General features: G+C 42.9%; 1 protein-coding gene across 2 annotated transcripts in view; it reads left to right on the top strand.

The window, feature by feature from the left end:
• Window positions 1-405: 405 nt before the first annotated feature.
• ATAD2B (ATPase family AAA domain containing 2B) overlaps window positions 406-12,719 on the top strand; it is a 73,893-nt gene continuing 61,579 nt past the window's right edge. For both annotated transcript variants that reach the window (XM_059468819.1, XM_059468820.1), the window contains exon 1: window positions 406-816. In XM_059468819.1, coding sequence (XP_059324802.1) covers window positions 661-816 — 156 coding nt within the window. In that variant the 5' untranslated portion in view covers window positions 406-660. The remainder of the gene's footprint in view (window positions 817-12,719) is intronic.

Here is a 12,719-nt window from a genome sequence, read left to right on the forward strand (position 1 = left end):
CCTTCGCGCCCCGCGGCCCTGAGCAGCCGCTCCCCCTGCCCTTGAACTCCCCAGCCCTCGGCTCAACCCTCAGGGGGTGGCGGCGGTGGCGGCTCCCCCGCCCCACGGGGTCACGCCAGGCCAGGCCCGGCCGGCGGCTCTCCAGGCCGTGGCGGGGCTGTGAGGCTGTGTGCGCGCTCGGTGCCCGCCGCGGAGCCGGGGCCGGAGCAGCTCCCCAGAGACCCGCGGCCGCCGCCGCCGCCGCCGCCGCCGCCCCCGGGCCGAGCCGAGCCGGGCCGGGCCCATAGAGCGCGCGGCGCCGGGATAGAACGGCCGCACCGGGGCCGCAGCGCCCCCCGGCGGCGACTGGCGGGGGCGGCGCGGAGCGAGCAGAGAAAGGGAGCAGGGACAGTAATGGCGGCCAGTTAGAGCCGGGCTGAGCCCGAGAGGCGGCGGCGACAGCGGCGGGAGGAGCCGGCGCGGCTCTGGTTGCGTCTCTGCCCGGCAGAGCGGCTTCCCCGGAGGGCTTTTCTTCCTTCCTCCCTCCTCCCCCCTTTCCCCCCTCTCCCTCCCCTTCCCCTCCCTGCCCGAGCCCCCGCCTGTCCGCCCTCCCTCCCTCCTCCCTCCGCGCCGGCGGCGGCGGCGGCGGCGGCGCCCCCCGTGTCCCCCCTCGCCGGGGCCATGGTGAACACCAGGAAGAGCTCTCTGCGCCCCCTGGGCAAAGCGGCGGCCGCGGCGGCCGGGGCCGGCAGCCATTTCATCTCGTCCCGCACCCGCTCTTCTAAGAGGGGCACCAAGGCAGATGCGGCCGGGCTGGAGGAGGCGGCGGCAGCGCGGGTGAGGACCGGGGGCTCCACGGGGGACCGGAGGGAGGGAGGCGGCGAGGCCGGGGAATCGCTGGGGACAGCGCCGCTGGTGCCACGGCGGGGGGGGCTGCGGGCACGGGAGCCGGCGGGGGGGGGGGTGCCGAGACGGCTGTCGGAGGGACGGTGGGGCCGGCGGGCAGCCCGCGGCAAGGAAGCACCGCGGAGCCGGCAGGGACGCGGGGGGCAACTGCGGAGAGCCGCAGTCCCGGTGGGGCCAGCGCCGGCGCGGCGGGGGCCGCTGACAGGGGCGGGGGCGGCGGGGACACGGGCGGCGCAGCGGCCGCGGTGCCGGTGCCCGGCGGGGCCGGCGGCGGGCGGGGGTCCGGCGGGGTCCGGCGGCGCGGGGCTCCCCCTGCGGCCGCGCCCGGCGCTGCCGCCGCCAGACAAAAGTTGGGAGCTGCGCCCGCAGCAACTTCGCAATAAACCTCGGCCCGGTTTGGTTTGTGTATGTGTGTGCTTTTTTTTTTTTTTTTTTTCCCCTTTTCCCTAAATGACCTCGATTCGGCTGGCGGCTGCGACGGGAGGAAGCTGGTGTTCAGCAAAGCCCCCCGCCCCGTTATTTGTGGCACGGAGGGTGTGATTTTTGCCGTCAAGTTTAAGTTGAATGTTTTCTCAGCCGAACTGGCTGTGATTGCTTGGGTTAGACGGGCTAACTGCAAGTTAAATTCTACAGCCCGATTTTGAGAATTAACATTTGGTAAATTGTAATAGAAGAAAGAATTCGGGAGTCTCCTTTCTTCCTTGTCTCTAAACAGCTCTGTTGACAAAACCTGTAATTTTTGTTTTTAATTATCGAAGAATCACAGAATCAATGAGGTTGCAAAAGACCTCTGAGATCATCGAGTCCGACCTATGGCCGATCACCACCTTGTGAACCGGACCATGGCACCGAGTGCCGCATCCAGCCTTTCCTTCGACAGCTCCAGGGCCGGTGCCTCCACCGCCTCCCTGGGCAGCCCGTTCCCAATGTTTAGTGATCCTGTCTGTGAAGAAATTCCTCCCACAGGAGGAATTGTAGGCAGGACTTTTTCTGTGGTTGATGAAACTTCACGTATTGCTTTAAAGGGATCTTTCAATAAAAGCAATAAAAATCAATAAAAGCAACGCAAATATGTAAGTGAAATTTGAGGGTCCCAGTGTTTGACAGTCGTGCACCAACTGACCATGTCCCTGCCATGCAAAGGAGGAAGTCAATCAGCCGATTAGAAAAACAGCAGCAGCAGACAGAGGCATGTCAGAAGGATGTCACCTGGAATTCTCAAAAAACCTTTTACCCCATCTATTTGATCTAAAATATAAAGCAAATACAAATCACTGATATGTATGAGATTGTACCTTCTGTGCTTCTCTTTCAAGTCTTTCATACTTCACAGTTCTTCCCTTCCCCCATCTTACTTTTCCTTGTTCCCTGTTTCTTCCTTGTTTAATTTCAGTGGACTCCTGGGGATGCAGCCCCATAGCTGTAAAAAGCTGTTCTGCTTGTTCTAGTTTGCAGTTTCTGTTTATTCATATCGTGGGTCTTGTGGTTTGTGAAGCAAAGTTTGAAGTAACCCTTACTGGCTTACTTCTCAAGGAGTTTACTGCTGCTTAGAAAACTAGCTTGGGCTTCTTTCCAAGTATTTTTAATTCATAACAGTGGTTTTTTACTACAAATCATTAAAACATTGAAATTATGTTAGTGTCATGGTGTAAGGAAAGGAGATTGTGCAAAATAGTGTAAAACACTTCTCAAGATATTGCCCACACTTCTAAAAGAGCATTTATTCTGAAGTTAAATGTAAATTTTGGTGTATGGGAATGAACTTGTTTTGCTTCAAGTACGTCTCATGTGTTTGAGGTGGATTTTTTCTTCCCTTTTAAGATGTAATTGCCAAATATGAGCAGAGGTTATCCAAGAAGGTTTTTTTTCTTATTTCCTCCATCCAGTGTGTTTTATAAAATATGAATATCTCACTGTATTTTAAAGTTGTTTTTGAACAACTCTTTTTATTCTTCAGATGTAAGTACTGTCAGCAATACAGTGTCTTTCTGAGCTTCTGAATCTTCTTGAAGTAGTGCCAGAGAAGGATCTCAGTGATTAGGACATGAATAAGTATAGCAGTAGGGAGACAAAGCCTTTGCTTTTGGAAATGACTGTCGGGAGACAGATAGTGAGGCTGTGTTCAGAAAGCGTGCTGGGATCGTCTTCTTGCAGTTGTATTTTTTTTCTTCCTTTTTTTTTTTTTTTTTTTGCAGTTGACTGAAACAGTCTGTCCTTTCTAAATCTTTTGGGTGTCACATCAGGAAACCAGCCTTGCTACCAGCAGTTAATCGGGTTAATGAGCAGCTAGTTTGGAGCTCTGGCAGAGATGGGACACTTCTTGTTTGCAGTGTGTGACTTAATTTTCTTGCATGGAGCTTTTGACCGGGACTCCCTGAGAAATGTTCTTCAGTGGGAATGTTTGCAGCCACCTTTCAGAATGTGTTTTAAAAGATCATCTGTCTGTTCCTTATTACCAACAAAAACCAAGTTAGTGACCTAATGGCATCCTGTAAGCTGCTGAGTAGACCAGAAAAGGGGATAGGACTTCTACCTCTTTTGTATCTATTTCCTTCTTATTTTTTTCCACTTGGCTTTTTCGGATGTACTTTTTTGTGTTGTTTTGGTTTTTTTTCCATTTGTTTGGGTTTCTTGCTTATATTTATAAGGATAGGCTTGACTCTCTCCTTTCCCAAGAACTTAAGTTTCTAGTCTTCTGCTTCAATATTCTGCTGAGTTGTATGTGAATAGTGTCCTTTTTTGTTTGATCTGAATCTGGAGGCAACATTTGTGGGAATGGACTGTAATAATCTAAATGCCTTTATCATGTTCAGTGTATTCCCTCAGTAGTACTCACTCAGCTTGGAGAAAGCAATGACGTCAGGCTTTGAAAAGTAAACTGGTTTGAATTATTGATTGGCGATCACGCAGTCAGTGATGGAGATGAATACGTGTGTGTCTGTCTGCTTTCTAGAAGCCAGATTAAAATGAACAAAATCCCTCACTAAATGGATCAAGGAGCCAAGAAGTTTATTGTCTGAGATGATGTCATAGCAGAGTGCATAGGGAGGGTACAGAGGGGAAAAACTGGGCTTTGTTTTCTTCCCGTTTCCAGGACTGATGTTTAGTACTGCACTGTTCAGTAGATTTTGAAGCTATGCTTACATAAATATATATTCTGTTGTTACACAAATTGTACATATGTGTATAAAAATACTGATTCTTTTCAGCATTAAAATTTGGGAAGTGTTCTAGCTTTATCTTATAGCAGTCTGACAGGAAAAGCTCATCAAAATCTTCTGCAGAGACACAGAATTTTAACACAAGGCTTATAGGTTCAGTGGACTTTGTTCACACTATGAAAAAATTGAGGATCCTGTGACCATAAGTGGTTAAATTTGCACTTTGTGTCTAGTGATGTCTGATGTTTTCAGACACTGAGTTGTGATTGCTGGTAACACTTCTTTGGCAACTGAAATGATTTTTCTTAGTCATCTCAAAGCACAAATCAGAAGTGTTGATCAAGAATTTACTGTGTAATAAACACTTAAATCATGTCAGCGTACTAGTTAGACATTTTAGCAATGTATACAAGGTTAGCTTAATTTAATTAGCCAAGAAAGCATTAGCAGTGCCTTAAGAGCTACTTGAGGGCATGGTGATAATCGTAAGGCATGATCCTCGCTAAAAGCAGTGCTGCCAACATTGTTCAAGTTGCGCGGTGCAACCCAGAGCTCTCCATTGTACTTAATCGCCGATGGAGCGATCGGGGGCTGCGGGAGTGACACCGGCACTGCAGCGAGGAAAGGTGCAGAGAAGCAGCGTTTCTGTGCCCTGGGATCCAGTGTGCTTCAGAGTCTCTCACTGTGGTTTCTCAGTCTGTAGCAGTAGAAGTGTTTTCTGATTTCTGGGTGATCATTTCAGCTTTCGTAGCATAAACTTGTTGCTACATTTTACTCTTCGAAAAGCGTTTAATGGTCAGCAGTTGAAAACATAGAAAATGTAAAACTTACTATGATTTCTCTTAAATTACAAGTTTTACACATAACCAGTAGAGCTTTCTAAAAATCGAGTTTGCCCTTATGAAAGACCCTGATTGGCATATTTATTTTCTACATAGTGTCTCACGGTGTTCTGGATGCTCTGGTGTTTAGAATAACACTATAGAAAAAGTTAGATTTTCCTCCTTTGGCTGGATAAATGACACTTGCTGGCCACCTGTGTGCAAAGCTCTTCAAGAAAAAAGCTCCTGTCCAATATCTATGTTTTAAAGAACTGCATTGCCTTTGTGTTCAAGTTTGCAGTAGCATCAGTAAAGGTGCTGAGGCTAATCCTTTTACAGTTCTTTGAAATACATCCTGAAATATAAAGCCTTGTGAAGTTACTCCAAACAATTTAATTTAAAGGAGGATTCCCAGGAAAGCTCATCTTTTTGGTGTGTAATAAAATCTCGGGTTCTTTCTGTTTTAGTGGTCTGCTGCTCTTTTGGGATTTAGCAGGGAAAAATCAGTGTTCTAAAATGAGTCATGCAGGCCATTCCTTGGCTGTATGGTGTTAATACAGCTGTGAGCAGTGGGAAATGGAGCAATTGTTGGAAGCAGTCTTTGTTCAGGATTCTGTCAAGATACCATACAGTTGGCATTTGTGATCCTTTTGTGGTTCTGAAGGGCTGTCCTGAATTTGAATTCTTACGTATCGTGCCAGATCGGTCTGGGCCCCTCTCAGCAGTCAGGACATGTGAAGTGTCCGTGGTTTGTTTTGGGAGGCAGTGGTGCATCCTGTTCAAAGCTGGCTATCCTTGCTGTCACACTGTTCCAGGGCCTTCAAAGGAAGCAATCCAAGGGCTAATCCAGTGGATGGATAAGACCTCCAAAGAGTACTCAGGAAATGGTGTTGATGTTTTGTGTGCTGCATTGCTTCCTCTGAACATTGGGCTTGTCCCAAAGTATTATTAATAAAAGCTGCTTCTCCAACTACTGTCTCTGTCTGAACTTCAAACAGAAGGTTTGACCCACGGCTGTGAGACAGCCCATGACAATTTTGCAAGAGTTGCATACAGCTTGGGGTTATGCAAGATAATTAGCTCAGGTAATTATATTCTGATCACCTCTATCCCCCTGCAGTTTCAGTTGCATGTAGTATGGTTTTGCACATCCTGCCCTAAATTGTTGAATGTTTGCTATGCTGTGGAAGAGTTTTAATTCCAATCTAATGATGCTTTGAATGATTTTTCTGTAAGACTTTATAAAACCCATCTTGAAACAAAGCATGCAGCAAGTAGACATCAATGAGCTGAAGCTTTCATTGCTGTGAATTTTCAATGCTGTGCTGTTTTGTAGCTGTGACCCTTTGAAAGATTGCTGATTGTTTATTAGATGTTTTAGCTCTAATGGATTACTTTTTTTGTGGGTAGTATCACTCATGAACCCATTTATTGCAAAGGGAACTGACAATATGTTTTTATCCTTTTTTTGTGTACACTTCATGCTTTGCTGGTTTTTCAAAACAATTTTTCAGTCTGACTTCACTCTTGAAATATTGTCTTCATTACCTTTGATGGGATTTTCATGGTTTATTTTAACCATTAATTCTGGTTTAAATTGTTCAAGTGTTGGTTTGCATTTATACGTGCTTGGATTCTTTTTCTGAATAAATTTAGTTTCTTTTCGCTTGGTAGTTACTAAAACAGGCAACTTTTTCAACCAGTTGTAAGACAAATGTGTACTCTTTTGTAAGTCTTTTCATTTTGCACTGGCTAGGTGTATGCTGTGATAGTTTCAGCTCCAGCTGGGCTAGTTATGAAGGAGGCAGCTTTAGTTCTCCTACTAGAAATACAGAACTTAGAAATGTCTCCAGGTTCCATAGTTCTTGTAGCCTGTACTGAACTTTCTGGTTTTACCTTTGTGCTTCTAGTAGTGTCTGTTGATGGCCTAACTGATGTAAAGCTTTGACAGAAAGTTTGTGTCCAGTTGCACTTGGAGCAGATGCTTTGGTTTGGTTGTTTTCCTAATGTGGGAAGGGGGCATTTTGCTTTTCTCCAGCCTCCAGTCAGTTCCTTCATTTTAAATGAATAAATAGTTGAGCCAAAACTATTTAAATAACCTGAAATGAAGAAGCTGTTCATTCTCTACATGTGGAAGAGATTACTTGCAGTGAAATTTGTTGCTGTGCTTCAGCAATCCCTCATTTCAAATACTTAATAGCTATCCATTATTATTTCTCTAATGTATCGTTCAGGCTTAAAATTTTGATTTTTTGATGATTTAAATTTCAGTACATTAATCTCAAGATTTCTATCACAATTGTATGCAATTTTAATTTTTTTCTCCTTTAAAAATACTGTCTTCAAGTGCATTGCAGCTAGAGGTGCAGAAGTGTTTTTTAATCCCATGTTTTTACCTCACGGAAGGCCACCTTCCTAGTTTCTCTTGCTACAGACACTTTTCTGCTTAGCTTACTGAGTCTATTTCCTGGTCGTGTCCAAACCTTGGGGAGCAGTCTGGTTCAGGGCTTCTCGCTCTATTTTCCTCTTTGCTAGCCTCATTTACATAATTCTACATCTTTATTTAGGTTTATAGTAGTATTGAAGGAGGCTGTGTCCTATAAGCTTTATTTGGGATGTGACTGTTAAGCAGAAACAAGATGGATTTTCGAGGACTGAGGGTAGGAAAAAACATTTGAATGTTTTCATTTTTTCCACATTAGAATTGTAATCATTCTTGATTGTCAATTCATCACATAAATATAATTTCTACTTTAAAAGTCTTTGTTAACAGTCTAGAAACTCACAGAAATGGGTAATGTAGTTCTGACTAAAAATGTGTTGCTTTTATTATTCCTTCAGTGTTGAATAAGGAGGATCAGTGGTTTTAAAAACTTCCCTTAAGTGGATTTACTAGAAATACTTCTAAGTGAGGTGTGGACCCCATACAGCAAGTAGAGAACTCTTCTCAGTGGACTGGCTCTTCTGCAGGTGTGTGATTTCACATGTGCTGCGAGCTGTGAGCTCTGGCTGTGAACTGTGCAGTTGTGAAAACAACAGACTCGCCAATATTAATGCTTGCCAGGCCATTTGATCAGCGGGATCAGGATCACGTTACTGGTCCAGCTGAAACTAATCCTCTTCTCCACATCCCCTGGCTTCCCTTTGCCTCCCCTCCATCCTTCTGATTTGATTATCAGCTGAAATTTCACAGTATCATCCTAATTTTGGTGATGGCACAGAGAAGAGAGGAGCGCTCGTGGTGAAATGCTTGGAGCAGGCTGCTGCTGATGGGAGGATACACCTCAGCTCACTATTTATGGCCTGTGTCACAGCTTGGCAGGGGCTGCTCTGTAGGTCACTCTCCCTTTCATTGGTGAACCAAGTAACCTGTAGGTTGCAAGAGTGTTTTCTGTGTCACACTGAAGCTGTTGACAGGCACTCACTCAGTATGGATGTCAGAAAGCAGGTGTCTTTTTTCTGTAACAGACAGAGGGAATGGTTGCAGGTGTGAAAATCCCTAATTAACAGCGCTTATATTTTTAACTTGTAAACTTTTAGCTTTTCTCAAAAGCTTTCACATTTATTAAATAACCTGAATTCTAGGGTTGAAGGGTTTGAGGAAATAAAATGGAAATCTGTTGAAATAATAAAGCAGATCTTCCTGTGGAAGAAATATGTTTGGGGTTTTCTTAATCTGAACAAATGGTGAAGAATTTATTATTCTGAAAAGGTCTAGATGATGGTATTCTTTGTGTTCTTAGTGGCTATTATTGATGTGAGCATTGTTCACTAAAAAAAACCAAAAACTGAACCTGAATGTTAAAAGGATTCAGATCATCCTGCAATTGAGGCATTCTTTACTATCATTACCACTAATGAAATACATCGTTAATAGTTGTTTATTCCAAGATCATCAAGCACTTAAGCGTGAACATTATTTTTCCTTAACACCTGTGGAGAGCCAATGTCTGATAAATGACTGTGTGCAAACAAGTGGAAATTAGAGAACTGCAACCAGAAGATGTGTTCTTTTAAGCTGATGTTTTTTTTCAAGCTGTCAGCAAGGTTAATGCATCAGGGCCTTCATGCAACTTGGAGTTCTCACTAAGGTAGTTAATGTGCTCTAATCCAAATACATTTATTTCTCAGCTTCTTGTCATTTGAAGGCTGAGGCAGAATGAATTGGTTTGGAAGGGATGTTGAAGATCATCTCTTCCCAACCCCTTGCCATGGGCAGGGACACCTTCCACTAGACAAGGTTGCTCAGAGCCCCATCCAGTCTGGCCTTGAAGCAAAAGTGCTTTCACACTGGATTTTTAGGACACAAAGGTAGGTGTTCATCCTGCAGCAGTATGTTGTGTACCATCACAAATACAGGGTGCTGCATTATGCTCGACCTCAAGTTCAGTCATGTTCCTTTCTTTCCCCAGACAAGTGTATCAGGTCTTACCTCTTCCCACTAAGCAGTCAGCCCGTTCTCCCCTACGTGAGGGGCTGGAGGCATTTGCCAGGAAAATGTGCATTGGGGTGGGGAAGAGAGGATCTTGTGAGGATGTGTTGGTGCTGGAGAGAGTGGGTAGTGTGGTGTGTCATCCTGAAATTAGGGCATATTGTGGATGTGTAAGGCAAGGTGTGGTACCTGGTTTGAGCATGATCGTGAGAAAGTTTCAGCTACTTCAGCTACTTCAGCTATCAAACATAAGGAGAGTTTTACTCCTTTCCCTCCCCCGCTTTTATTTTTTGTTAGAAAACTCTAAAACAAAATGGTGAACTTAGAAATAGGATTTGAAAGGATTTATTAGATTCTGGTCAGATGACATGATCACATTATAAGAAAATTATTTTGATCTAGTATGTAGAATTTGCAACCAAACAAAACTTAAATCTCAAAGAGATTATGAAGCCTTCTGATTTTTTAAAACTGCTTAGTATGCCTAGCCTTAAAATGCATTAGCTTAATGTTAGCAAAACCTAGCTCTTACCTAACTCTCATCAATAAATCTTAACACAGATCTTTAATGCAATTACATTTTTAGGATATAATGTTTTAATACATATTTTTTACCTTTGCAGAAACTGGATACACAAAGGAACAAGTGTCTTTTCCAGAATGACTGGACAGACAGCTAGACAATGTTTTTGATGTATTTTTTGGTGTTTGAAATGCATTATAGTTTCAGTGAAAGCAAGTTATTTTTAACTGAATAGTTATATGAGGGCAAGGATGAGACATGAGCTTAACTAATTGGGGCACATTTTTTTCATGAATAACTGTTTCAGTTTGGAAAGACAATTTTATCTTTTTATACTGTAGGATATAAAAGTTTATTAAATGCCATAAAGAGCCCTGAGTGTTTCAAATCTTTTGATGGACAGCTTATTTCAAGAACTTTGCAGGAGCTGGTAGGAGAAGAGGCACACCAGTTTTTTTCACATGTGTTTTTAAGATAAGAATCCGGACTAATAATCTGGGACATCCAAGAAGAAGTGTTGTTAATCAAAAGATGTATTTTAAATTAGAAAATAGAAAGTTAGAAATAACCAGGAGATCTGGATTTAGTTTCTCTAGTGTTACTAAAAATAAGATTGGCATGTCTGAAATTGTTGTCTTTTCAGAGAAGTGGAAGTTACATTTCAATATCAGAAGTTTGGATTTAACTAAAGGTAGAAGCAGAGGTTTTTGAAAACCTGTGGCTGAAACAGATTTTTTGAAAATGTTTATTTCATTATTATTAAGAGAAAGTAACTTTCAGGGTCTTTTGTGCTTATTTAGTGGGTTAAAAAGAAAAGCTATTTATGCATTTAACAGAATGCAGAGAAATAGGATTGGTTAGTTGAACATTGAATGTCAGTGCATTAATTTTGTGTCTTAGACATGGGAAGAGGCCATAGAAAAAAAACAGTTGCTGCAGTGCTGAAGAGAATGGGTTGAAAAGTTGCCTGAGTGAGGAGCTGTGTGAGCAGTGGTGTGAGTGTTCAGGGTGTGGCAGACACTCAGCAGGGTGTGCCCCACAAACTACAGCGAGGACAGCAAGTTTGACCATGGTGGATAACTCAGATATTCATGTCTGCATGCCTGTGTCTGAGTACAGACGAACCTGTGGCAAACCAGACAGACTTTTTCAGAAATTGCAAGGTGTGGTTGTGGTTTCAATGTTATATCATCTCTTACTTGAGAACTCTGTGAACTTGTGTTCACATGCTTGGAGATGCCAGTGGTAGAGATGGTTTGTACTCATTCTCTGTGTCCAAGACTACTGGATTAGGATTATTTTGGGGTGTTCAGACCAGCAGTTTAAGAAGACTTCTTTGGTTATTCTCTTAGCCAGGAAATTCAACTTAAACAGAAGAAACACCCCCCCCCCCCTTCCCTTCAAAGATGCTATAAGTAATCTTTGTATTTTCACTTGGGAATTACTCAAATGTCATGCTTTAGCCAACTGCTTCCTGTGATACACCTGAAGGCACTGTCAGTGAGTACTGCCCTGCTATGTGTGTTCTTCAGTCTTGCTGAAAGACTGTGCTGGTATAGTTGCTGTTCTAAGAGGATAAATTGAGAAGGAAAAGGCCAGTTTTATTAATGGATTTCTAGTTTGTGTTTTCCAAAACTGAAGTACTCTACATGTTTTAAATAAAACTGTTAGTATCAAATTAGTGTCTTGAAATTTAGGGATGGATAGAGAAGAGACTGCAGGTAATAATGTATAGCAGTGTATTTGTAGCTTGCTCATGGATAGGTATTAAACAGTGTTTCTGTCTTTCTCCTTTTCATACAAAGCAGAGAAAGCATAGAGATAATAGGCAGCTATATATGTTTGCTTGCTTTATTATTTATTTTAACTTTTGTTTCTAGATATATCAGTACCATCGTTCAAGTGCCTTCAGTGAAGGTGTGTTACCAGTTTGCCCCCACTGCCTCTGCCTAAATTGACTCTGAGCTCAGCAGCTGATTTGTGGTATTCATTCAGCTGTCACATTCCATTTTACTTTTGAATCCAAAGATAAGACTGTGTTTTGCCAGTCTAGAGCATGGATGGTATCCTGTTAATGCCAGTTATTTCCTTACTGATTTGTAGCAAGAGTGCTTTCTGTAAGAGGTGGTTCTGGTTGTTCTGGATCACAGCTGGAGTTTGCTGGGTCTCTCTTTTCTGTTGGATCAATGCAGTTGCACCAAATTTTGTTTCTTTCTTGTACCTTCTGACACTATGTAAAGTAATTTTTTGATTTTTCTCTGCTTGCTTTTTCCTTGTTGCTTTGGTATGCTTGAAGGCAATTTCTGACATGATTAAGATTTTATTAATTCATATTCTCTGCATTCTCTCAGCATGTGAGTGTGTTTGCTTCAGTGCCAGTGTTTCATTAGGAGCTTTGAGTGCAGTGCCTTGGTTCCTACTTCTGCAATTGCATTTTTAATTTCTTAATTTTTAAGTTTGATGCTTGTATCATATTTTTCTAGTCCCTGAACATTTTCATGATATCTAATCTGAAGTAATAAGTTTCTGGGTTGAAACTGAAGTGCTATTTTTAATCATTAAAGGTATAAATGGTTTGAGACCCAGTTCCTTGAGGGAGCAAGCTGACTGCTGTGGAATCGTTAGACCTGTTTTGCTATAAATGGGAGGAAGCAGTGGATAGACTGCTCTCTGTAAAGGCTTCCCAAACTGAAATTAATTTTCTTCTTTGTTCTAGCATATCCCAGTTTGGATAATCTCTTGAGTGTTATGAAAACTATATCTGTGTTTTACTGTGGGTAGTGAAGGTTCTGGATAGTAGTCTGATTTCATTCCCCGGAACTTGAATTTTTAAAATTGTCTGTTAACTGGAAAATGGAGCTTGGATTCTTGGTAATGTATTTAAAATTTCAGTGATT

This window comes from Ammospiza nelsoni, chromosome 3, assembly GCF_027579445.1.
Source record: "Ammospiza nelsoni isolate bAmmNel1 chromosome 3, bAmmNel1.pri, whole genome shotgun sequence".
NCBI lineage: Eukaryota > Metazoa > Chordata > Aves > Passeriformes > Passerellidae > Ammospiza > Ammospiza nelsoni.